Source organism: Somniosus microcephalus, chromosome 21, assembly GCF_052327205.1.
Source record: "Somniosus microcephalus isolate GS21.2 chromosome 21, FLI_Smic_1.0, whole genome shotgun sequence".
Classification (NCBI taxonomy): domain Eukaryota; kingdom Metazoa; phylum Chordata; class Chondrichthyes; order Squaliformes; family Somniosidae; genus Somniosus; species Somniosus microcephalus.
In genome coordinates this window covers 67507772-67534969 of record NC_141007.1, presented here as the reverse complement: position 1 = coordinate 67534969, position 27198 = coordinate 67507772, and the positions used below count along the sequence as shown (strand labels likewise).

Below are 27198 nucleotides of genomic sequence, written 5' to 3'. Positions count from 1 at the left end.
TAGAATGATGCCCCAGCCCCACTACAGGCAAATGGAGATACAAAGCTCAGGTTTACTATGTGGTAACTCGAGTGCAATGCTTCTTTTGTGGAACATACAGAATTTACTTCTGGATCTTAGAAAATCTTGTATTTTTTTAATTAAATGTTGAAGTCACACGTATACAAGTTTCATGACTCGGCTATATACAATATCAAGCTACAAAGTACTTTAAAATGACTTTCACAGAATCATAGTCCTAGTATTGTGTGTGTATGTACACATGTACATATCACAGTGAGGGGAAATTCACCCCATTCCCAAAACGCACCTCACACAGGCATCGTCCAACACATTGGTTCACTGCTCACCAATTGCCCACAAACAATTATAAAGCCAGAGCTCCAGGTTTAGTTGGTCCAATCTCTTGAGCAGATGCACCTTGCAGTGCTTTTGGAAATGCAGAAGATACCGGAGAGGTGGTGGAGATTAAGAAAGCAAATTTAAGTCAAATGGTGATTGTCCAGTGATGCACACAGAAAGACACTTTTGGCTGCAGAATTGCATGAATGCAGACTCCTCTTTTCCCACCTACATTTGTGCCATTGAAAATCAAAATCAAAACCCTCCAAAAATATTTTTGGGGTTTAAATTGGTAAACTACTTGAAAAAGTACAACCCCTGCACATTGCAAGAAATTGATTCCAAGGAAGGTCAGGCTCTCGCAGGATTATTCATCTTTTGGTATGTTGCACTTCGTCTTGCTGTGCAAGGTCTAATTTAACAAGTTCGGATAATTAGAAAATTAGCCTCAATCAGAAGCCCAGTTTAATAGAAAAGCATGGATTGGCCAACGTGAACTTTCTGACATCACGCCAACTTCTGGCACAATTACACCAAGATTCATTGCTAATGTCACAAAGTCTGGTCTTGATAAATTAATCTGAAACTCCTCCTTTTATCCCTATTCAGCAAATACCTTTAACCATAGAAGGGTAGAGGTTGCACTATGCTAGATAAGCTGTAACATCTATAGCACGACTTCATTCATTTTTTTAAGTAGTAATAAACTAGTAGTAACAAACCAGAAGGCACTTTCCTGACATCTCATTCTAAAATTTAGTGAATTTCACCCAGCAACTCTTGGTCTGCAAGTCTGCCCTTTTCCTAAATGAATCCTCGGTCTTTGAGTTCGAGTGTTGACCTGCAGAAGATCTGCAGTATTTTGCACTGACCACCAGGACACAAGTGTGCAGATCTCATCACTTTAAGTCAAAAGTTACAAGCACACAAATATAGATCACTGCCAGCATTTCACTGGGTTCACCAGACCATAGTATCCCAGTCTTTTGCTCTGGGCTGTAAGATAGATGTGTAGCGCTACATGTAAATATAGCCACAGCATCACAGACTTTGGAATGTTCATAAAACATTATCCATGTCCATCTGAAGTTTCTCAGCTATAGCTCAAATGTGTATCAAAGATCAGAACAGAAATAATAGTCCTGTTGCCATGGATACATAAGATTGTTCAATTGTTCTACATCAAAAAAAGTTCACATTTCTTATCTCACATTGAACATGCTTCTCAAACCAACTCAACTCAATCTTTTGTGAATAATCTGATGGAAAATTCAATAGGCCTGTGATTCCTGAAACTAGTTCAATTTTCTCAAGACTTGTTGAGACTACATTTTCATCCCGAGATAGACAGAGATAAAACCTGGCAGAAAATTAACTTCAGAAAAGATGCGCTTTATCTTACATGATGATTAGAAGGAATGGATTGTATTTTTAGTCATTGTCTCTCTAAGGAGCCCATTTGTTAAGAATTGAAGAGTAAAGTTCCCTTCCCCAACAAACAGGCCAGATATTGCCCTCTTCTCCCTCGCCAATCCAAACCCCTTAGTCAAGAAAAATCAGAAAGTTATTCCTGTATCCACTTTGGGGGAGGAAAGTTTTTATTTATTTTCATGTTAATTGTCCACTGTACTTTTATTTGACCAAGTGCAGTTTTGAGCACCACTGCATTCTTCAACTCATTAAGATTCTTGTAGGTGGTCCTTATCTAACTCACTGGGCCACATATCTACGGCAATATGGAAAGCAGGCCCTTGGCAAAACAATCTGTGCTCCCTCACCAGCAGCCAGGTCCCCTTTGCACCATCTCTTCTTCAAACCCTAACATTAATGGCCCATCTCAGCAGCAGTACCTCCATTAACTATTTTGAGTTCCAGCTCCCATCCCAGCACAGGGGTTTTTACATTGAAGGGCTTCCAGAAAATACATGAATTTATGGGAAGAGTGTCGAAACTGAAGCATTCGAGCCCTGGAAATCTGGCCCAAGAAGCCCGGGCAACTCAGTATATATTTCTCACACGCAGGTTGATCCAGTTCAAATTCCCTGGATCTGGAGATTTGGAAAGCATAATTCTTAGCATCATTACTTCATCCTAAATAACAATACCTAGAACTGTGTCTACCACAGCTCGAGATCAATGTCAATTAATGGGAACATTAATTCAAACTTTATATGTAGCCCACAAGCCTCCACTGCACACCTCTAGGAGGCCATTGAGGATAAAAGCTTAGACACTCCCAGCCAATGGTGCATAGGAAAACTACAAAGTTGAGCTGAGATAATGCTTCATCTCAAAGCAAGGGCAAGTTACATGAAACACTAGTGCTGTACCATTATTCAACTGCACATAAATGCCAGTGTCATTTTTTGGAGAAATTCCCAGATGTTGATGTTTGGTCCCAGAGTAAAAATGAATCCCGGGACACAAATTAATTTTCGCTTGGAAAAACATGGGTTAATAAATGACAGCCAACTCAGATTTGTTAAAGGCAAGTTGCGCCTGACAAACTTGATTCAGTTCTTCGATGAAATAACAGACAGGGTTGATGAAGGTAGTGCGGCTGATGTTGTGTATAGGGACTTTCAAAAGGCGTTTGGTAAAGTGCCACATAATAGGCTTGTTAGCGAAATTGAAGCCCATGGGATTGAAGGGCCAGTGGTAATGTGGATATGAAATTGGCAAATAAACAGTAAGCAGAGAGCAGTGGTAAGGGGTTACTGTTGATACCATTACATCAGGAAAATTCACAAAAGGAGCCAACTGGTTTTGTGCAGTAGGGAACAACAGTCAGGAAGGAAATAAGGGTGCAACTCGGACTGCCATAGAAATACAGCCGATGCTATTTTGTATATATACACAGCACACACATTAACCGTTGGTCTCAATAGGGCACGTTAAATATGCATTCTCACCTTCACAGTACCATCCCAACAAACTCCAGATTCAGGACCAGTACAATGTGGCTACAAAGACAAAGCCACTATTCTTCAGTTAATACATTTCAATCTGTAGTTTGGTAATACTGCTCATGTTTCTCTCTCGCCCGCCCATCCAACCCCACAAGTCAGTTCCAGTAACAGTTCAGAATTTAGTGACTCTTGCTTCCAGGGTATTTATTGTTGAAGAGGCTGATGCCAGCTTTGGAGGCGGTCTGTTTCACCTTGTTCAGTGTAGTCTTTTTAATGGCAGCTGGGGAAATGGTCTCCTGGTCAGCAAGACACTGCAGCTCCCTAAACAGAGAGAAAGGCAGAGAGTCATGTACAAGTGTAAGAGCAGGGTGAGAGACAGGTCGAATAAATTCCCGTGGCAAGCAGTTAAATGACTGCCCTACAATAAGGTGCTGCAGTCTCTTTTATCTCGAGAATACATCCTACATCAAAACAAGTGGCCGAACGGTGACTCACCTCATGATCTGGGGACCATGCTTGGTTTCCACAACCAGTGCCAAATCCAGGTGTTTATTAGCCTTGACTACCCATTGTTTTCAGTGAAGCAGCATTGGGTGGTGGGGGCAAGGAGGAGCAAGGGATCTGGGAACCCAGGCTAATCAAAGACATTTCAGAAATTAGCCCCAGAAAAATGAAGTTAAGAGCAAGAGGCCACCCACCATGCTGGGAATTTTTTTTTTTTTGTAAGTTACATAAAATAGATACTACTGTTAACAACAAATGACAACTGCAGCAGTTAACAGCTTCCTCCTCAGCCTTCATTGTCTTCAAATACAGCTGACACTCCCAGGAGTCCAACCAAACCTCCGAACTGGAGCATCTCTGGAGTGCTCACAGATTGGAAGCAAAATCCAAACAATAGTTAAATGTTGCTGCAGTGTTACTGGCATTGAGCTGTTAACTTCTCTCTTATAACAAAGGCTGATTTACAGCTGGGGAGGGAGAAAAGAGGAAAGAGAAATTACCGACACATGGACAGACACACACACTGAGAGGTAGGCGGAGCCAGCCAGACACACACACGCAGCCAGACAGACACACACACAGCCAGACAGATAGCCAGACACACACACACACAGCCAGACACACACACACACACACACACAGCCAGACACACACCTTGTTCTTATACAGGAAGCCTCGACAGCATTGATGAGGAGACTGCGGAAGCCCCCACTCTCCAGTAAGTGCACAGCATGGATAGTTGCACCACCTGGTGAACACACGTTATCCTTCAGCTGCCCTGGGTGCTGCTCCGACTCCAGCAACATCTTCGCTGCTCCCTGCCAAGAGAAGACGACAAAATATATACATCACTTCACAGACTCCTTGGTGGTTAAAAAAAAATGTACAGCACATTTGTAATTTGAAAATCGAAGTTGCAAAAACTACCCCCAGGGTTTGGGTTGAACAATCAGTAATTCTTTACACTGAAGAATCATCGAGATGGACAAGCCTCAGCATTTCATTCCAAATAATTCCATTTACTGGGGAGGGACTGTAGATTCACTGAACTAGTGAAATGGTTTAAATGGAACAGCTACATAAAACTAACAGATTTATCCATAGATTACTTTAGGCAAGGGTTCAGAGGTTGATAAAAGCCACAATGTGGTTTACTGACCAGCAATGCTTGAGCACCAAGTCGAACAGCCAACCTTCGAGTGAGACCCATCTTCACTCCACCGTCTGCCAGAGCATCTATAGCTGTGAACGCCTGGAAATTAAGCACGGAGGTCAAACTTTTGTTTGCTCGGCCAAAAGGCTAAACAATGCAACATGCACATTTCATCTTGTTTACAGATTCTCTCTCTTTTCCCCCCGCCTGCCCCCCTCCCCGCCAACCAAACACGGACTTCCGGTAGGTGATCCGCTGCGGTCTCTGAATGGCAAACCACCTCCTTCAGGCAGCCCGTGGTTCAGCCAATCAAGATCCACGTACCTCCAACAACTTGCATTTCTATAGCGCCTTTAAATGTAGTAAAACATCCCAAGGTGCTTCGCAGGAGCGATTATCAAACATAATTTGACACCGAGTCACATAAGGAGATATTAGAACAGGTGACCAAAAGCTTAGTTAAAGAGGCAGGATGTAAGGAGCGTCTTAAAAGGAGTAGAGAGAGGTAGAGAGGTTTAGGGAGGGAATTCCAGAGCTTAGGACCCAGGCAACAGAAGGCACGGCCGCCAATGGTGGAGAGATTAAAATTGGGGATGCGCAAGAGGCCAGAATTGGAGGAGCGCAAAGATCTGGGAGGCTTGTACGGCTGGAAGAGATAGGGAGGGGGTGAGGCCATGGAGGGATTTGAAGACAATGATGAGAATTTTAAAACTGGGGCTTTGCCGGACCGGGAGCCAACGTAGGTCAGCGAGCACAGGGAGTGATGGATGAACGGGACTTGGTGCGAGTTAGGACACGGGCAGCAGAGTTTTGGCTGAGTTTAAGTTTACGAAGGGTGCAAGGTGGGAGGCCGGCCAGGGGAGCCTTAAAACCTACCGCTTTGACCAAGCTTTTGGTCATCTGTCCTAATACCTCATGTGGTTGGCGTCAAGTTTTGTTTGATAACGCTCCTGTGAAGCGCCTTGGGACATTTTACTATATTAAAAGGTGCTATATAACAGGAGAACTGCTCAGAGGTGGGAGGTTGTGAGATTCAACCTGCCCAAACACAAGTTAAGAAATGCAGATACTAGTTTGGAACTTGTGGTGTGTGAAGATAATGAATGAACAGCTGTCAGTGTGTGGGCATAATAAAAATCAATTCACACTTCTTATGTCCAAACCGGTTTTTGTTGAGTCACAGAACATTTACAAAGGCAAAAAGATGGCACAAAGAAAAACAAAAGAGCTTTCACAAGAAATAGCTGACATTCAAAGATTTCCTACCATAAATTACTTTCAAATGTGGTTTTATATAGTACAGGAAACTCTCGATTTACCGGCACCTAAACAACCCAAAATCTCTGTTAACTGGCAAAATTCAGGAGTAGGTTCAGGTTAAGTTTTACTTCATATTAGTGGCCGTTCCTGGATCTGTGGCCATGTAACCAGGGTTCCTGCACCTGTTGCTATGCAACAGGGACGCCTGGATCTGTGGCCGGGGTTCCTGCACCTGTTGCCATGCAACAGGGACGCCTGGATCTGTGGCCGTGTACGGGGCTCTCGTACCTTTTACTATACCTCTCTGTAATCCGGACTTTTTGATAAACCGGCACCACGCCGGTCCCATCGGTGCCGGATAAGAGTTTCCTCTATATTGAAATGATATAGAATTACATAGAAATACAGCACAGTAATAGGCCATTCGGCCCAACTGCCGGTGTTTATGCTCCACACAGTCTCTTCCCACCTCTCTTCATCTACCCTCATCAGCATAACCTTCTTGCAATTTCTCCCCATCTTTCCTCAAAAGAACATACTTCCGATAACCCTACAGAAGTGGCCTGGTTCTTCCCCCTCCGACAGCACCTTTAGTGTCAGCTGTGGCTCAGTGGGTAGCACTCTCTCGCCTCTGAGTCAGAAGGTTGTGGGTTCAAGTCCCACTCCAGGGACTTCAGCACAAAAAAAATCTAGGCTGACACTCCAGTGCAGTGCTGAGGGAGTGCTGCACTGTCGGAGGTGCCGTCTTTCGGAAGAGACGTTAAACCGAGGCCCTGTCTGCTCTCTCAAGTGGACAGCTGTGAGGAGGGATGATATGTTAGAAGGATCATCAAATCAGACCATATGGGTTGAACTGAAGAACAAAAATGGGGTAATTACACTGCTGGGAGTGTACTATAGACCCCCAAATAGTCAGGAGGGAGATAGAAAAGCAAATATGTAGGCAAATTTTTGAGAAGTGCAAAAACAATAGGGCAGTAATAGTAGGGGATTTCAACTACCCGAACATCAACTGGGATAGAATCAGTGTGAAAGGTATAGAGGGCGCAGAATTCTTAAAATGCATTCAGGAGAACTATTTTAGCCAGTATGTAGCAAGCCCAACAAGAAAGGGGGCGGTTCTGGACTTTCTGGAGTTTTAGGGAATGTAGCTGGGCAGGTGGAAGGGGTATCAGTGGGAGAGCATTTTGGTGGTAGTGATCATAATTCAGTTAGATTTAGCGTAGTTATAGAAAAGGACAGAGATAGATCAGGAGTAAAGGTTCTCACTTGGGGAAAGGCCAATTTTACTAAGCTGAGATGTGATTTAGCAAAAGTGGACTGGAAACGGCTACTTGAAGGTAAATCAGTGTCAGAGCAGTGGGAGGCGTTCAAGGAGATAGTGAGGGTTCAGAGCAAATATGTTCCCACAAAGAAAAAAGGTGGGATTCCCAAATCTAGAGTCCCCTGGATGTCAAAGGGCATACAGGGTAGGATAAGGCAAAAAAGGGAAGCTTATGTCAGATACCGAGAGCTAAATACTGCAGAAAGCCAAGAGGAGTATAGAAAGTGCAGGAGTGAAATTAAAAAGGAAATTAGGAAAGCAAAGAGAGGGCATGAAAAAGTATTGGCAAGTAAAATCAAGGAAAACCCAAAGATGTTTTATAAATACATAAACTGCAAGAGGATAACTAAAGAAAGCGTAGGCCTATTAGAGACCAAAAAGGAAGCTTGTGTGGAGGCAGAAGATGGGGTTTGGTTCTTAATGAATACTTTGCGTCTGTCTTCACAAAAGAGAGGACGATGCAGACACTGTAGTTAAGGAGGAGTGTGAAATATTAGATGAGATAAACATAGCGAGTGAGGAAGTGTTAAGGGGTTTAGCATCTTTTAAAGTAGATAAATCACCAGGCCCAGATGAAATGTATCCCAGGCTATTAAGAGAAGCAAAAGAGGAAATAGCGGAGGCTCCGACCATCATTTTTTAATCCTCTCTGGCTACAGGAGTGGTGCCGGAGGACTGCGAACGTTGTACCATTGTTTAAAAAGGGAGAAAGGGATAGACCGAGTAATTACAGGCCAGTCAGCCTAGCCTCGGTGGTGGGCAAATTGTTGGAAAAAATTCTGAGGGACAGTATTAATCATTATTTAGAAAGACACAGATTAATCAAGGACAGTCAACATGGATTTGTTAAGGGAAGGTCGTGTCTGAATAACCTGATTGAATTTTTTGAGGAGGTAACAAGGAGGGTTGATGAGTAGTGCGTTTGCTGTAGTCTACATGGATTTTAGCATGGCTTTTGACAAGATTCCACATGGCAGACTGGTCAGAAAAGTAAAAGCCCATGGAATCCAAGGGAAAGTGGCAAGATGGATCCAAAATTGGCTCAGTGGCATGAAACAAAGGGTAATTGTCGACGGATGTTTTTGTGACTGGAAAGCTGTTTCCAGTGGGGTTCCGCAGGGCGCAGTACTAAGTCCCTTGTTTTTTGTGGTATATATCAATGATTTAGACTTCAATGTAGGGGGCATGATTAAGAAGTTTGCAGATGATACAAAAATTGATAATGAGGAAGAAAGCTGCAGACTGCAGGAAGATAACAATGGACTGGTCAGGTGGGCAGAAAAATGGCAAATGGAATTCAATCCAGAGAAGTGTGACGTAATGCATTTGGGGAAGGCTAACAAGGGAATACACAATTAATGGTAGGACCCTGAGAAGTGTAGAGGAACAGAGGGATCTTGGAGTGCATGTCCACAGATCCCTGAAGGTAGCAAGGCAGGGAGATAAGGTGGTTAAGAAGGCATACGGAATGATTGCCTTTATTAGCCGAGGCATAGAATATAAGAGCAGAGAGGTTATGCTTGAACTTTATAAAACACTAGTTAGGCCACAGCTAGAGTACTGCGTGCAGTTCTGGTCACATTACAGGAAAGATTTTAGCTATGAGGAAAGATTGGCTAGGCTGGGGTTGTTTTCTTTGGAACAGAGGAGGCTGAGGGGAGACTTGATTGAGATGTATAAAATTATGAGGGGCCTAGATAGAGTGGATAGAAATTTTTCCCCTCGCAGAGAGGTCAATAACCAGGGGGCACAGATTTAAAGTAATTGGTAGAAGGACTAGAGGGGATTTGAGGAGAACTTTTTTCACCCAGAGGGTGGGGGGGGGGTCTGGAACTCACTGCCTGAAAGGGTGGTAGAGGCAGAAACCCTCATCACATTTAAAAAGTACTTGGATTTGCACTTGAAGTGCCGTAACCTCCAGGGCTACGGACCAAGAGCTGGAAAGTGGGATTAGGCTGGAGAGCTCTTTTTCAGTCAGCACAGACATGATGGGTCGAATGGCCTCCTCCTGTGCTGTAAATTTCTATGATTCTAAAGGGTCCCATGGCACTATTTCAAAGAGGAGGAGTTATCCCCGGTGTCCTGGCCATTATTTGTCCCTTTTCAACATCACTAAAAAAAAAGAGATTATCTGGTCATTATCACATTTTGAGGAACTTGCTGTGTGCAAATTGGCTGCCGCGTTTCCCACATTACAACAGCGACTGTACTTCATTGGCTGTAAAGCACTTTGCAGCATCCCGAGAGTGTGAAAGGCGCTATATAAATGCAAGTCTTTCTTTAGTTTCTCAGCAAATGTGAACACTTCGATGTGTTGATTGGTATTTTTTGTGCACAAGGTGACAGGCTTGGTACGTACATAGGCAGGGCCACTGCCACTGAGCCCAGTGACTGCATCGATCAGGTCCTCCTCCACCTCCACGCAGTACCCGACACTGGCCATCAGTTGCTCCAGCAGGTTCCCGTCTTCCACCTCCGCGTGCGTTCCTGTGGCGTACACCGTGGCCCCCTCTCGTACAATCACAGGGGTGTTGGTCATTAAGCGGATCACTTTTGGAAACTCGCGCACAGCGGAGAGTTTCTGTAAAACCAAGCAGCTACGTGAAAAAGTGGCCAGCCCGGTCACGGTGGCTGAATTGTAAGCATCGATGCTACATAGAATTTACAGCACAGAAACAGGCCATTCGGCCCAACTGGTCCATGCCAGTGTCCTCCCAGCCCTCTTCATCTAAAGCTATCAGCATAACCTTCTGTTCCTTTCCATCTCATGTGTTTATCTAGCTTCCCCCTAAATGCTTTGGGGGCAAAATTCGCCCCAAGAGCAAAGCAACTAGCGCCCGGGCGCGGCGCCACCGATGCCTCCAGTGAAATTCAGCGGGAGGTTAGTGGCGGCGGTAGCACCCTGCGACTATGACATCATCACCGCGTGCAGTGCCCCGGCCGCAAACTTTGGTCGCGCCCCCTGATGTACCGCCGGACACTATGTCCGACAGGGTCAGAGGGGTGTAAGTGCGGCGATATTTAAATGGGAGGTGCCGGGCGGTCATTTTTTTTTTGCTGGCCGCCTGCCAGCACCTGCCCCCTCTGCCGTCCCCCCACGGGGAGCTGGCCCCGATCAGGCAGCCCGGCACTCCTTTTGAGTGCCGGGCTCTTGCCAGCACTCCGATCCCTGGTGGCCCAGCTGGGCCCCAGTTCGCGCTGCGCAAGGCCCCCTCCCCTTTAATAAGGGGAGGAAGGCCTGGAGTACCGCAGTGCGACGTGCCGGCGCGTATGACACTGTGGCACATAGCACCGCGATATTCCCTGGAGCGCCCCAAGAGGGAGGGGGAGTGCTTCCAGTAGTGCCCCGTCTCCTTCTTGGGGGGTTACCATTGCCCATCCCTAGTTGCCCTCAAGAAGGTGGTGGTGAGCCGCCTTCTTGAACCGCTGCAGTTCGTGTGGTGAAGGTACTCCCACAGTGCGGTTAGGGAGTTCCAGGATTTTGACCCAGCGACTATGAAGGAAGGGCCGATATACTTCCAAGTCAGGATGGTGTGTGACTTGGAGGGGAACCTGGAAGTGATGGAGTTCCCATGGTCCTGCTGCCCTTGTCCTTCTAGGTGGTAAAGGTTGTGGGATTGATTATTTTTCAATCAACGAAAAATAAATTGTGAATGTCCCCAAGTGAGATTTAATAAATATAACGCACAACAGCTTCATGACCCAGTTCCTCAAGGAAGCAACAAAAGGCTGTTCTCGGGTTGTCTTGTAACGCAAACTGACCAGACAGCATACAGAAAACGGCTTGTGGCACCTCTGGGTGACAGTGACCATGACCCGATTAAGTTCAACGAGATTTAGGATTCAACAAAATCGAGGACCAACACCCAGGTTTACAATTTTTATAATGTCAAATACAAGGATAGAGGGAACAGCTAGAGCAGCATAATTGGGGGAAGTTGGTTATTAGCCTCAGTAAAAGGAGAAATTCAAAATCTTCAAAGGCGTACTGAGGAATAAGCAGGACAAATATGTATTTAAGGTGAGCAAGCATATCAAAAAGCTACCCTACAGGGATCAAGAACAGAATCAAAAGTCGAAGAAAGAATAAGCTTCACAAACCCTGCAGGAACAGAGGGAGAGGAGGGCCACTGGGAAGGAAGGGAAAAAGGAAGGAGGTAAGGAAAAAAAAGAGGGGAGGGAGGAAAGGGAAGAGGAGAAGGAGGAAAGGGAAGAGGGGAAGGATGGAAAAACTTGCCTTAGTGTTCTATGCATGTTGAAGAAAATTTAATGCAGAGAACTGGAGACATCTGTCTAACGTCAGTATCTGACATAGGTCAGGAAGCACATCTTGCTGAGGCTGCTCCATCTTCTCAGGGCAACTAGGGATGGGCGGTAAATGCAGCCTCGCCAATATCACCGGCATCCATTACTTGGAATGGGCTTGCAGGTAGGGTACTGATGCAATCATAAGTCATGTGATGGGGAGTCGAAAGGGAGTCAAGTTTCCCTTTATTTATAGGTCGGCTAAGATGGGCAGAATGGCCTCCCTCGTCTAGATCGCTTTTGGGAGAACTGGCTGGCACAAGCATTCCAGCAGATCAGAGCCTTGTTAATATAATTTCACCGGGTTACGTTTGCATGCACTTCAAAAGGAAGAAATTCATACAAAATGAATGGAAAAACACCAGACTCCTATTATACTGATCGCTCTTTGTAGTCATGACAATCAAACTTTGCTTTCTAAAAACCACAAACTGTCCAATGTTATTGCAGTCGTTTGGAATGATCAGTGGAGTTCATCGCACTCATCACTTTTGTGGCAGTCCCCTCTATTGTTGGAAGACAGTTACCTTAGTTGCAACGTTGCTAATCTCCCTGCTTTTGGATATGAACCAGTAATATTAATAGACTATTTGACCTTAACTGGTTAACGGCAAGCTACCTGGAGAGTGACTCACCGTCTGCACTGCTGAGCAGTGCTGCTTAGCACCCGCTGCTGTTTCGAACAGCTGGGTTAACAGCTAAATCAACCTCTCCTCCTCCACAATACACTGTTTGGGCAAGAGGAACATGGCGAAGTGAATGGGGGGGGCTCATAAAACGAATTTGGTGTTTTACTTCTTTCCATTCATTGCTCTCAACCCAAAACCGGCCCTCTGAGCAGAGCCCTGGGTGGGCTCCTTGAAGCATTAATATTCCAGTCGGAGCACTGCTGTGGCAGCGCACTGGGACAGAGGGGTTGGGTCACTATTTGAAATGCCGGCTGTGCACCGAGCAGTGCAAATCAGAAACTGTGGGGTCAGCAGTGCCCGCTGGAGATCGCAATCTGCCGACATACATACCGAGCAAACACTTAATAGTGATCATTTGGGCTGAAAATTGTGCCAAAATAATCATTAAAGCGCAACTACAAAATTGAATACAAAGACATTACTTGCCAGCGCAAGTTGTCCTGGGCAAAATTCTAACCCTCAACCACCAAAATAAGAGGGTCAACTTGGTTACTCATCTCATTGCTCTTTGTGGGGACCTTGGCCTAGAAATTCAGTCGCGTTTGCGCCCACTTATTACCTAAAGAGTGGTTTGCGCTGGAAGTTTTTTAGTGCCCGAAATTCAGTTGGTCCATAAAATCGGCGTTAGCCGGTAGCGCTGCGCCGATGACGTCATCGGTGTGCGCAGCGCCCCGGTTACAACGCGATTCCGTGCCGATTGCCAAATTCAGTTGCGGCCGCAAACAGCGTTTGAAAAACGGGGCCTTGCAGCTCCGAGAGGCCAGCGCATAAAGGTGGAGGGGCGGCCGGCCGCTTTCCCGGCGGCCGATTGGCCGCTCCTTCCTCCCCGGACTCCCACACCACCCCCCCGCAGCATTGGTGTCTGACCCCCGCGAGCCCGGCACTTCTCCGTGGTGCCGGGCTCATTTGCCGGGGGAATCCAGCGGCGATCTCACGTCTGCAGGCAGCTCCTCCTGAAGAGAAGGAGGAGGCCTGCAGTACCCCAGCCTGCCGCACCGCATCGGGTGGCGCAGCGGCAGCTGGACGCCTGAAACTGACTTTCAGCGCCCCAAGCGAGGCGGCCAAACCCTGCAATAGCGCCCGCCTCCGTCTTGGGGCGCTGCAACTGAATTTCAGGCGGGCGCTACGGGAATCCGGGCGAGCGCTAAATTTCGGGCGCTAAAGACCTGGCGCGGCGATAGCGAATTTCTAGGCCCTTGTGTCTAAAATGGCAGCTGCATCCCCCTGAACAAAGTCCCTCCCTGTGCGAAGCGTGATGGCCTATTTGAGAGACAATAGGCATTCATAGAATTTTGCAGCACAGAAAGTGGCTATTCAGCCCATCGAGCCTGTGCTACACCCTCTGAAAGAGCTATTCACTTCGCCATGTTCCCCTTGCCCCGTTAGATTTTTCTTTTTCAAATAATTCATACAAATCAAAGTTCTTTCCTTTTAAATGTACAGAGGTTAAGACACTAGCTCTGCAGATACCATAAGTCATAATCGTAGACCATCTTAATTCGCAACCCCCCCACCATTTTACAGGAAACTCTTTTTTATCCGGTACCGATGGGACCGACGTGGTGCCGGTTGATCAAAAAATCCGGATTACAGAGAGGTATACTTACCAAGGTACGAGAGCCCCGTACACAGCCACAGATCCAGGCGTCCCTGTTGCATGGCAACAGGTGCAGGAACCCCGGTTACACGGCCACTAATATGAAGTAAAACTTACCTGAACCTACTCCTGAATTTTGCCGGTTAAGAGAGATTTCCGGTTATTTAGGTGCCAGTAAAAAGAGAGTTTCCTGTAGTAACTCCAACGGCGCGTGAACAAAATCAAAGTAAAAGTTCACTTAAAAAACCCAGCCTCACCTTCTCTATGGAACTGATGGTGACTCCAGCAGCACAAGACACAACTAAATGGCGATTTTCGATGTGTGGAGCAATCTCGTCCAGCACAAAAGGGATAATGGGTGGTTTGACGGCAAGAAACAGTACATCGCTCTTTTGAACGGTCTCCTTGTTGCTCGAGGTATAATTGACACCAAGTTTCTACAAAATGAAATTTAAAAATTAAATAAAATGGAAACATTGGAGTGAAGGAGCCCCTCTCGCAGCGTGGCAGACCCTCAGAGACACAGTGCCATGTCTTGCACCCACATTTTGTCCAAATCACTTCCCTAAAGCTAAAATACAATTGCTATTAAATTATGGAAGTTACAGTAATACAATGGATAAACATAAAAAATAGGAGCAGGAGGAGGCCAATCGGCCCCTCGAGCCTGCTCCACCATTCAATAAGATCATGGCTGATCTTCTACCTCATCTCCACTTTCCTGCACTATCCCCATATCCCTTGATTCCCTTAATATTCAAAAATCTACCGATCGCTGCCTTGAATATACTCAACGACAGAGCCTCCACAGCCCTCTGGGGTAGAGAATTCCAAAGATTCACCGCCCTCTGCTCTGAGTGAAGAAATTTCCACTCATCTCAGTCCTAAATGGCCGACCCCTTATTCTGAAACTGTGACCCCTGGTTCTAGACTCCCCAGCCAGGGGAAACATCCTCCCTGCATCTACCCTGTCAAGCCCTGTAAGAATTTTGCATGTTTCAATGAGATCACCTCTCATTCTTCTAAACTCTACAGAATATAGGCCTAGTCTACTGAATCTCTTCTCATAGGACAATCCCCCCCGTCCCAGGAATCAGTCTGGTGAACCTTCATTGCACTCCCTCTATGGCAAGTATATCCTTCCTTAGGTAAGGAGACCAAAACTATACACAACACTCCAAGTGTGGTCTCACCAGGGCCCTATATAATTGCAGTAAGATGTCTTTACACGTATACTCCAATTCTTTTGTAATAAAGGCCAACATGCCATTTGCTTTCCTAATTGCTTGCTGTACCTGCATGTTAACTTTCAGTGATTCGTGTACAAGGGCACCCAGGTCCCTCTGAACACCAACATTTCCCAATCTCTCAGCATTTAAAAAATACTCTGATTTTTCTATTTTTCCTACCAAAGTGGATAACTTCACATTTCTCCACATTATATTCCATTTGCCATGTTCTTGCCCATTCACTTAGCCTGTCTATATCCCCTTGAAGCCTCTTTCCATCCTCCTCAAAACTTACATTCCCACCCAGCTTGGTATCATCAGCAAACTTGGATATATTACATTTGGTCCCCTCATCCACATAATTGCTATAGATTGTAAATAGCTGAGGCCCAAGCACTGATCCTTGTGGTACCCCACTAGTTACAGCCTGCCAACCCGAAAATGACCTGTTTATTCCTACTCTCTGTTTTCTGTCCGTTAACCAGTCCTCAATCCATGCTAGTATATTACCCCAATCCCATGAGCCCTAATTTTGTTTAATAACCTCTTGTGTGGCATCTTATCAAATGTCTTCTGAAAATCCACTGGCTCCCCCTCATCTATCCTGCTAGTTACAACCTCAAAAAACTCTAGCAGATTTGTCAAACACGATTTCCCTTTCCTAAATCCGTGTTGACTCTGCCCAATCCTATTATTATTTTCTAAGTAACAACAGAAAATACTGGAAACACTCAGCAGGTCAGGCAGCATCGAGGAGAGAGAAACAGAGTCAAACCTTCATTCCAAGTATCCTGTTACTATGTCCTTAATAATAGATTCTAGCATTTTCCCTACTACTGATGTCAGGCTAACTGGTCTGTAGTTCCCCGTTTTCTCTCTCTCCCTCCTTTCTTAAATAGTGGGGTTACATTTGTTACCTTCCAATCCACGGGAACTGTTCCAGAATCTATGGAATTTTGGAAGATGACAACCAATGCATCCACTATCTCTATAGCCACCTCTTAATACCCTAGGATGTAGGCCATCAGGTCCAGTGGATTTATCAGCTGTCAGTCCCATTACTTTCACCAGTACTACTTCAACAACAACAACTTGTATTTATATAGTGCTTTTAGCGTAGTAAAACGTCCCAAGGTGCTTCACAGCAGTATTATAAGACAAACATTTTGACACCGAGCCACATAAGGATAAATTAGGGCAGGTGACCAAAAGCTTGGTCAAGGAGGTAGGTTTTAAGGAGCGTCTTAAAGGAGGAAAGAGAGGTAGAGAGGCGCAGAGGTTTAGGCAGGGAATTCCAGAGCTTAGGGCCCAGGTAAAAGAAGGCACGGCCACCAATGGTTGAGCGATTATAATCAGGGATGCTCAAGAGGGCAGAATTAGAGGAGCGCAGATATCTCGGGGGGTTGTAGGGCTGAAGGAGATTACAGAGATAGGGAGGGGCGAGGCCATGGAGGGAATTGAAAACAAGGATGAGAATTTCGAAATCGAGGCGTTGCTTAACCGGGAACCAATGTAGGTCAGCGAGCACAGGGGTGATGGGTGAACGGGACTTGGTGCGAGTTAGGACACGGGCAGCCGAGTTTTGGATGACCTCAAGTTTACGTAGGGTGGATTGTGGGAGGCCAGCCAGGAGCACGTTGGAATAGTCAAGTCTAGAGGTAACAAAGGCATGGATGAGGGTTTCAGCAGCAGATGAGCTGAGGCAGGGGCGGAGACGGGCGATGTTACGGAGGTGGAAATAGGCGTTCTTAGTTATGCCACGGATATGTGGTCGGAAGCTCATTTCAGGGTGAAATATGACACCAAGGTTGCAAACAGTGTGGTTCAGCCTCAGACAGATGTTAGGGAGAGGGATGGAGTAGGTGGCTAGGGAACGGAGTTTGTGGTGGGGACCGAAAACAATGGCTTCAGTCTTCCCAATATTTAATTGGAGAAAATTTCTGCTAATCCAGAACTGGTTGTCAGAGAAGCAGTCTGACAATTTATAGACCGTGGCGAAGTCGAGAGAAGTGGTAGTGAGGTAGAGCTGGGTGTCGTCAGCATACATGTGGAAACTGACGCTGTGTTTTCAGGTGACGTCGCCAAGAGGCAACATGTAGATGAGAAACAGGAGGGGGCCAAGGATAATACTAATTTCTTTCAGTTCCTCATTCTCACCAGACCCTTGGTTCTCCACTATTTCTGGAATTTTTTTGCGTCTTCTTCCGTGAAGACAGACACAAAGGGGTTGATTTTCAGTGTGCCGTGAGGCGGACTTTTAAGCGTGCGGGGGGCTAAAATCCCGAATTCGGGGGTCCCGACACCATCCCGCCCAAAACCCCCTCCATGTGAGTTTCAAAGGAGGCAGGTACCTGCCCCGCACTGGGACCCGCTGACCCGAGGCGGGAAGGGATTAGTGCCAATTAACTACCTGTACTTACCTTTAAAGCCTTCCTTCCTCTAGGCTTCGGGAGTCCATCATTCAGCCGGCACAGAAAGCAGAACGGCTGCGATCTGTCAAAAGTGACAGCCTGCAGCTTTTCTAACTGAGTCTGCGTAGAAGGACTCAGGTTAGAAGTAAGACTGTCAGTGTTTGACAGCTTCAAACAGCTGTGAAACACTGATATTTCATCTGTCAACACGTCTTGACAGATGAAATTTCAATCTGTGACGTCACCTGTTGCCGGGTGGCCCTTAATTGGCCTGCTGAGCCCGCTGGGCGGGCTCAACAAGGTCAATCAAGCGAAAATTGCGTGGATTGGCCGCATCTCGATGGAGGCAGGACTACAACCCGAAAGTTGTAGTCCCGCCTCCTTCCCGACTGCTGAATGAAAATCCAGCCCAAAGTATTTGTTTAACGTCTCAGCCATTTCCTTATCCCCCATTATAATTTCTCCTGTCTCAGCCTGTAAAGGACCCACATTTACTTTCGCTAATCTTTTCCTTTTTACATACCTATAGAAGCTTTTATAGTCTGTTTTTATGTCTCTCGCTAGTTTACTCTCATATTCTATTTTCCCTTTATCAATTTCTTGTTTCTCCTTTGCTGAATTCTAAAATCCTCCCAATCCTCAGGCTTACTACTCTTTTTGGCAAGATTATAGGCCTCTTCCGTTAATCTAATACTATCTTTAATTTCCCTCGTTAGCCACGGGTGGACCATTTTTCCCGTGGTGTATTTGTTCCTTAAGGGAATGTATATTCGTCATGAATTATGAATTATTTCTTTAAATGTTTGCCATTGCTTTTCTACTGTCATATCTTTTAATCCAGTTTCCCAACCTACCTTAGCCAGCTTGCCTCTCATACCGAAGTAGTTTGCTTTGTTCAGATTTAGGATATTCTGTCTGATTACCTTTGTGGCATTTAACCATGTGATGTGATCAGAACCATTGATCCATTAGGCTGGAGCCTGTGATCCCAGTCATACCCATATTGTTCAGTAACAGCTTTGACAAAAAAAAAAGTCACAAGGACATAGGGACAGGAATAGGACATTCAGCCCCTCGAGCCTGTTCCCCCATTCAATTAGATCACGCTGATCTGTACCTTAACTCCATCTACCTGCCTTGGTTCCATATCCCTTAATACCCTTGTCTAACAAAAATCTATCAATCTTAGTTTTGAAATTTTCAACTGATCCCCCCCAGCCTCAACAGCTTTTTGGGAGCGAGAGCTCCAGATTTCCACTACCCTTTGTGTGACGAAGTGCTTTCTGACATCACCCCTGAGTGGCCTGGCTCTAATTTTAAGGTTATACCCCCTTGGGAGAAGCTGAATTTGCTCCAAATTTAATTCTAAAAGGATTGCCAGATAATAAATAGACTGCAGGGAGGCTTCGGGTTAAAACCAGAAGATAGTCAGTCTGCTGCGACTGTGTCGGACCTCACATTCAGTCACACAGTTGTGCTTATTCAGGAGGACTGGCTCGAAGGAGGGTGTAGGAAGACAGAACTGATGTCCCCGTGCCTCCCTTTCGTTCAACCTCCTCAAACTTGAAAACGCTGATGCTGCAAGTTGGGTGCAAATCAGAATCTGCAACCCTCTCTCACTCTTTGCATGAATCATCAAATTAGGTTAGTTTTATGAGTGAGATTGAATAAAATGCAACACGCAAGATATTTTTCTTTTATTACTTGCCAACTGCCTATAGGTGGAAACGTACTGAGCACATTAAATATAAGGGCTCTGGGAACCAAGAACAGCAGATTATTAAATGGACAGAGGGAAGGCGGTAAGTTTGCTAATGTGATTTTTTTTTTCCCCCGCCACCCTATCAGCTGGTGGTCACAAATAGATTGATGCTTGGACAAGAGGAAGGCATGTGTTTGAGAGTGCATGATTTCCCACTATAGAAAGCACAGAGGCTAACAGCAATGTTCCCTCTGATTTTTTTATTTTAGGTGCGTGGACCCTCTGGCTGCGCGGCCCATTCAAATTTCCGCGCACTTGCGGTTTCTTCAATGTAAAAGCCGGTGAGTGGCCTGCGCAGGACCGCCAGACCGCTGCGTGGCCGCACAACTTAGCGGGAACGTTGGCCATCAGTACATCCACTTTCTTTTACAAAAGCATAAACACTGCGGATGCTGGAAATCTGAAATAAAAACAGCAAATGCTGGAAACACTCAACAGGTCAGGCGGCATCTGTGAAGAAAGAGAGAAACAAGAACTAACGTTTCAGGTCGATGGCCTTTCGTCAGATGAAAGTTCACCAACCTGAAACGTTAACTCTGTTTCTCTCTCTCTCTCTCCTCAGATGCGACCTGACCTGTTGAATGTTTCCAGCGTTTGCTGTTTTTATTCCACTTTCTTTTAGTTGTGTTGAGATTTTTGGGGGGACATTTTAGCCAACTGCTCCCAAGCAAACATGATCCTTTGAGGGCAAGGCAGAACAAAGTGAGATCAGGATTGGGATGGAAAGTTGAAGCAGGCCTGAACAAAGGAGTCAGTGTGTAGGTCCAGCTAAAATCACTGAGGCTTTTAGGCATCGACCCTTCAATACAACCTCAGCCCCGGGATTATCACTTAGTTGCTAGCAAATCAATGCTAAATTTACCTCGCAGCAAAGCTAGAAACAGCCCCGCAGTGTGGCCCCAGGCAGGCTGCGTGCTCATCCACACAAGCCAGCAATGTGGCTGCTATGTTGGCCTTTATTGCAAAGGGAATGTAGTATAAAAGCAGGGAAGCCCTGTTACAATGGTGCAGGGTGTTGGTGAGACCACACCTAGAGTACAGCATACAGTTTTGGTCTCCTTATTTAAAGGAAGGATATACTTGCATTGGAGGCAGTTCAGAGAAGGTTCACGAGGTTGATTTCGGAGATGAAGGGGTTGTGTTATGAAGAAAGGTTGAGCACGTTGGACCTATACTCATTGGAGGGGATCTTATTGAAACATATAAGATTCTGAAAGGGCTTGACAGGGTAGATGCAGAGAGGATGTTTCCCCTCGTGGGGGAATTTAGAACGAGGGGGCATAATTTCAGAATAAGGGGGCACCCTTTTAAATGGAAATGAGGAGGAATTTCTTCTCCCAGAGGGTCGTGAATCTTTGGAATTCTCTTCCCCCGAGAGTTATGGTGGCTGGGTCATTGAATATATTTAAGGTGGAGATAGACAGATTTTTGAACTATAGGTGAGTCAAGGATTATGAGGAGCGGGCAGGGAAGTGGAGTTGAGGCCAAGATCAGGTCAGCCACGATCTTATTGAATGGCGGAGCAGGTTCGAGGATGCCAAATGACCGACTCCTGCTTCTACGTCATGTCTTATGTCGCCCATAGCCAGCCAATGTTGCAATCGCAACATTCAATAAGCTCGACCATGCACAGTTGGTTGTACATTGGTGCTGTGAAAACTATCCCAGAGGTGGATCCCACACCAGTTATTTATATAATAATCTCACTATTCAAAGGGACAGTGCTTCACTGTGTCGGTAAAGCAAACACAGAACGTGTTAATTCCTACCCTCAGGCCGCCGACGGTGGGTAAATCGTGGTCTGGTGAACTTGCTGTAATTTTATGAGCAGCTAAGACACCTGAGGAAAGAAAATAAGTTTCAGATAAAGACGTTCAGGTAAATGGGATTCTCAGCCATGCAGAAAAATGAGCTACCCTTCCCTATCATAATAAGGGGATTAATCCTATTCCCCTTATTCATCTTCAATAGCCTCCCGTGTGGTATATTGTATATATATCTACTACCACGATGCTACAGCGCTCTGAGCTCTTCAACATATGTCAATACAGGAAATAGGTATTGGTGGGAAGCTCTCACTCATTTTAGATTAATGTTCATCCTTGGCTACAATGCCGCTTCACACTGCCAAGAGGTTGGTCAACCAGTCTCCAGTGAATTCTCAAAGTCAATACAGCAACAAATATTTTTGTTTTATTTTCTCCCAATGGAATGAGCGACATTACCAACTAAAAGACTACTCTTGCAATGCTAAGTGACTTTGCCAGAGTGGTCACCAATCTCATTTAGCAGACTAACGGATATCCCATGGTGTTATTCAAAGGAAGTCAGATTACACTTTATTTTAAGTATATTATCAGAAATATTTCACGGAGGCCACGGCTAGGGATTCTCCCAAAGTTCTGGGGGGAAAAATTCGGTATCGACCATTTTGGGGCACTAACTTTAGCACCCGGCGCTAATTAGCGCCGGCAACTGCCAAATTCAGTTTTAGTGCCCCAAGAGGGAAGTGGAGCACTATCAAGCGCTCCACTTCCTTCTTGGAAGGCTAACCCTGAACATCAGGGCAGTGCGTTCTGCAGCATTACGCACTGGGCCATGGAGCGCTGCCGCCTGGAAGGGCTCCTCCCCTCATTAAAGGGACGGCCCAAGCCCACAACTCTGTGGAACCCTGCCTGGACCACCGGGGAGCGGGATGCCGTGCCAGCATCCTGGCACACAAGAGGAGCGCCAGGTTGCCAGATCGCGGCACAGACCCCGCGTTCAAAGACGCAACAAGTCGGTCGGCTGATTTTCTTTTTCACCGTCCACCATCTCCCCTTTAGTTAGCGCCCCACGAGCCTCCTGCCGCTCCGTTCCCGCCCCCTGAATCGGTCGCCATCATCGCCCGGTGGCAATTTTGCAGGCGGGACAAAAAGGGGGCGCTGCGCACGATGATGATGTCGTCATCACCTGCGCAGCTAAGTGCTACCGGTTACCGCCGCCACTAAACTCCCGCTGAATTTAGCGGGAGTCGTTAGCGGCGCCCAAGCGAAAAGTCGTTTGCGCCCCATTAGCACCAATGTGAGGTGCAAATGCACTGAATTTCCAGCCCCATGTGTTGTATTTTTCCACCACCCCACAAAAAGTGATGGCACACTATTGACTGTTGTTGCTCGCGTTCCAAAGGAACATTTGTTGGACTGTTGATTAAGCCTGCGCTCATAGTTCAAGAAAGCACAACATGTACTGACTATTAGTTTATTTCAGAAAAAAAAACGGACTTTCTCCCTACTGATGCTGCAATGTTCCAGTGTTCTCTGCTTTTATTTCAGATTTAGTTATTTAAAAAAAAATGCTGGTACAGCTGGTTTCTCCTCTCCTGGCTGCCCTCCCACATTCCATCCTATGGAAACTTGAGGTCATCCAAAACTTGGCTGCCCGTGTCCTAACTCGCACCAAGTCCCGTTCGCCCATCACCCCCTGTGCTCGCTGGCCTACATTGGCTCCCGGTTAAGCAGCACCTCCATTTCAAAATTCTCATCCTTATTTTCAAATCCCTCCGTGGCCTCATCCCTTCCTATCTCTAATCTCCTTCAGCCACACAACTCACCAAGATATCTGCGCTCCTCCAATTCTGCCCTCTTGAGCATCCCTGATTATAATCGCTCAACATTTGGTGGCCGTGCCTTCTGTTACCTCGGCCCCAAGCTCTGGAATTCCCTCCCTAAACCTCTCCGCCTCTCTACCTCTCTTTCCTCCTTTAAGACGCTCCTTAAAACCTACTTCTTTGACCAAGCTTTTGGTCACCTGCCCTAATTTATCCTTATGTGGCTCGGTGTCAAATTCTTGTCTTAAAATACTCCTGTGCAGCATCTTGGGACATTTTACTATGCTAAAGGCACTATATAGATACAAGTTGTTGTTGTCTGTATCCTGTCCCACACGAAAACCCATTTCAGCATCTCTCTATCCTCCATAAGCTCCCGGTCCACCACAGCACTGAATTTAAAATTGTTGTCCTGGTCTTCAAATTCCGCCATGGCTTCACCTTGCCCTCGATCTACAATCTCCTCTAGCATTACAACCCCTGCCCACTCTCTTCAGCCTCCTCTGACTCTGGTCCTCTGTGCATCCGTCCCCCTCCCCTGTCTCTTCGTCCCACCACTGGGAACGGAGCCTTCAGTCACCTTGGCCCCTCTACTCTCTGGAACTCCTTCCCTAAAACCCAACGAACAAACAAACATTCTTCCGGGGCATCCCGGAAATCAATGAACTGACTATTTCTGAACTTCAGTCACTGTCATCACGCGGGCACATTTCTGCACAGCCATGTCTCACAAACAACAAATGAGATAAATAGCCAATTAATCCGTGTAGGTGGCGTTGGTCTTTAAAAACTTGTCAAAACCCTTCTTTTCAACCAAGCTTTCAGTTACCCCTCTAAACTCTCCCATCATAGCTCATTGTTCCTTTCAGTACAACTGCTTGCATTAATATAGCGATGTATGGTGCAAGAAAACCTCTCAAAAGCACTTCACACAGTTGTGGAAGGAGAAGGAATGCCAAGGCGGATGGGAGAGACGAGGAGGTATGACTGAAAGCTTGGTCAACGAAATGGGTCATGAGATGTTTAAAAGCTGCAGTTTAGAAAGGGAGTTGCCGAACAGTAAAACTGAGACAGCAACGGTGGGATTTGGCAGTGGCGGGGGTAGTCGATGCACAAAACAGCAGAGTCAGGCGCAGGCACATGCGGCAATCCCCAAGTTGCGGTCTGTCATTCACTGCTCCTCCACAGGCTGCGCTGTGCACTCCACCCCCGCCCCCGGCCCGCCCACAGAGCCGGCAATCTGTGTGGTCACCCAAATCAGGGAAACTGAGGAAAACTTTGGCTCTTCCGCAGTAATTACGCTGTTAAATACCCCACTAAAAAAGTTAGACTCAAAGGTGTAACTGGGGTTTTGACAGCGTTATTACTGCTAAGGGCCTGGAAAACTTATTTTAATTGTGCGCAGTACAAAATTTGTCCATTCTAATAAAAATTAACATTTTTAAGAAACTTTAAAAAAAAGTTTGTCCATCTTTATTTCAGGTTTGCCTTTTCCCCCATGAGAGAGCCCCAATCTTTCCTTTGCTCTCTCGCTAACATTTTTTAAAAAGTTTGAATTTTAAGAGCTTCCTGGTTCCCAGTCTGTGAGAATTCTGCCTGGATTGGCTGCTCAGATCAAGGCAGCACGAACAAGGGGATTCCCCACTCTACTCCGTTGAATTGAATTGTATGTCGGAAAACCTGAAGTTCTCGACACAGAGATCGCGCGATCCTTGTGCGGAGCGTACTTCGGGGCCAGTGGCGCGCGCGCGCCTTCGCCGCTGACCGCAAATTCCGGGCCATTGTAGAGGGTCAAGAGAGGAGATGGAGAGGTAGATCTGCTCAGCAGATGTATGAAAGCTGGCCCCCACGCCCGATTTATGCTCAGATAGGATTTATTCCCTTGATCGTTTTTGGGGGACAAGTTCTTTGTTAAAAGGAGCTGTATAAGTGCTGAGGTAACAACAGAAAATGCTGTAAACACTCAGCAGGCCAGGGCAGCATCCATGGAGAGAGATACAGAGTTAACGTTTCAGGTCGATGACCTTTCGTCAGAACTCTGGGCTGGATTTTCATTCAGAAGTCGGGAAGGAGGCGGGACTACAACTTTCGGGTTGTAGTCCCGCCTCCATCGAGATGCGGCCAATCCACGCGATTTTCACTTGATTGACCTTGTTAAGCCCGCCCAGCGGGCTCAGCAGGCCAATTAAGGGCCACCCGGCAACAGGTGACGTCACAGATTGAAATTTCATCTGTCAAGACATTTTGACAGATGAAATATCAGTGTTTCACAGCTGTTTGAAGCTGTCAAACACTAACAGTCTTACTTCTAACCTGAGTCCTTCTACGCAGACTCAGTTAGAAATCTCGCCGGCACTGAAAGCTGCAGGCTGTCACTTTTGGCAGCCGTGGCCATTCTGCTTTCTGTGCTGGCTGAATGATGGACTCCCGAAGCCTAGAGGAAGGAAGGCTGTAAAGGTAAGTACAGGTAATTTAAACTTCTTTACACACTTTAGACACACCAAACACACTTACCTTTGCATTCACGCACCCATCACTCACCTGAACACCGACATCTCGTCCCCTCCAAGTCCTTCAACCCGACAGCCCGACTCCTCTAACCTGGCGTGGTTTGGAGCCGTCGGGAATCCCACAGGACAACCTTCAAAATAGGGACTAGGCTAAAAACTGCATGTAAACACCTGTTAACAGGCAGTTAATTGGCACTAATCCCTTCTCGCCTCGGGTCGGCGGGTCCCAGTGCGGGGCGGGTACCCGCCTCCTTTGAAACTTAAATGGAGGCGGGTTTTGGGCGGGATGGTGTCGGGACCCCCGACTTCGGGATCTTAGCCCCCCGCACGCCTAAAAGCCCACCTCAAGGCACACTGAAAATTGACCCCTCTGTTTCTCTCTCCACGGATGCTGCCTGGCTTGCTGAGTTTTTCCAGCGTTTTCTGTTGTTATTTCGGATTTCCAGCACCCGCAGTATTTTGCTGTGGTAAATGCTGAGGTCCTCGCTCCATCAGCAGCCACAGAACCGCATCTCAGACTCCCACCAAGAGCGTTAACACAAGCGGCAACCCATTCTACAGCCGTTCTCTCGCCGGGAAAGGCTCACCTGCAGCCATGAATCCTTTGGCTAAAGCAAAAGCCAGCTGGCCGGCTCCAATGAATCCAACACTCATTTCTTTATCCTTCTGTCTGCAACACAAAAAAATGCGGAAATCACTCAGGGTGCGCGGGGAAGGGGATTGGAGACAATTGCCTCTCTTAGACAACCCGTTAAAGGCCAGCTTACGCCCCCCGAGTGCTGAATACCCGCTACCTTCAGCGCTGGAACCCGCTCCGTCAACGTGGCTCAAAGACTTGTCAACTCAACCAACCAAGCGTGCTTCTCTGGAGTGACGGCGACACCCACCAATGAGCCTGAGAGCTGTAGCAAGGATCCGCCCGTCAGCTCGCCCCTGCACCAATAGCTAAAGGCAAGTTCCTGCAATGAAGTTAGATGAGCCTTGCAACACCGGCTCAACATTGCATCATTTCCTAACCCGCGTCTCTTGTTGGTGAGACCGGGAAGGTGCATCAGTTGCTTCTCGGACTTTTGGCTAAGATGAAGTGTAGTATCACACCCCAGTAATGGGGTGGTGATGGTTCCCCCCAGCTATGGGGCGGCGTAAAAGAAAACCCCCCCTTAATTAAGGGGTGAAAAAAATCAGTTGCCATCGTTCTAAAAAGACGGATTATTGTCTTGTGTTCTGTCTAGAGACTTGAGCACCTGATCTAGGCTTGACCCACTCCCCGTGCCAGTACTGAGGGAGCGCTGCGCTGCCGGAGGTGCAGTCTTTCGGATGAGACGTTGGCCAGGAATTAGCGGTTGGAGGCGTACCTCCGGAGCACACCTCCGACCCACCAAAAATAGCCGCACCTACCTTCAGGCTCAGAGACTTCGGGTGCTGGCATACGTGGGCCTGCTCCTCCAATCAGAAAGGAGGATTCCATTTACGAACAGAATCTCCATTAGCATATTAGGAATCCCCAAATAATTAAACAACAACAACAACTTGTATTTATATAATTGGGAGACCAAACGCAGATTGGGTGACCGCTTTGCGGAACACCTCCGTTCAGTCCGTAAGGGTGACCCC

The 27198-nt window shown here is 46.5% G+C and overlaps 1 protein-coding gene across 1 annotated transcript; it reads right to left on the bottom strand.

The window, feature by feature from the left end:
* Positions 1-121: 121 nt before the first annotated feature.
* On the bottom strand, positions 122-26477 carry LOC147102905 (pyrroline-5-carboxylate reductase 1, mitochondrial-like). Its single transcript, XM_085963833.1, has 8 exons — positions 26379-26477; positions 26172-26254; positions 21255-21325; positions 14341-14520; positions 9852-10073; positions 4915-5007; positions 4410-4573; positions 122-3572 (listed from the first exon to the last, which is right to left on the bottom strand). The coding sequence occupies exons 2-8, from the start codon at positions 26236-26238 to the stop codon at positions 3431-3433; spliced, it is 939 nt and encodes a 312-aa protein (XP_085819959.1). The 5' UTR covers positions 26239-26254; positions 26379-26477; the 3' UTR covers positions 122-3430.
* Positions 26478-27198: the final 721 nt, after the last annotated feature.

What these genes read in the sequence shown, in the direction of transcription:
- LOC147102905 (XM_085963833.1), bottom strand. Translation starts at nt 26,238, where the DNA reads ATGAGTGTTGGATTCATTGGAGCCGGCCAGCTGGCTTTTGCTTTAGCC. An exon ending in CAAAGGATTCATGGCTGCAG is followed by an intron (nt 21,326 to 26,171) that starts GTGAGCCTTTCC and finishes TTCTTTCCTCAG; the next exon opens with GTGTCTTAGCTGCTCATAAA. An exon ending in CCACCGTCGGCGGCCTGAGG is followed by an intron (nt 14,521 to 21,254) that starts GTAGGAATTAAC and finishes TTCATTTTGTAG; the next exon opens with AAACTTGGTGTCAATTATAC.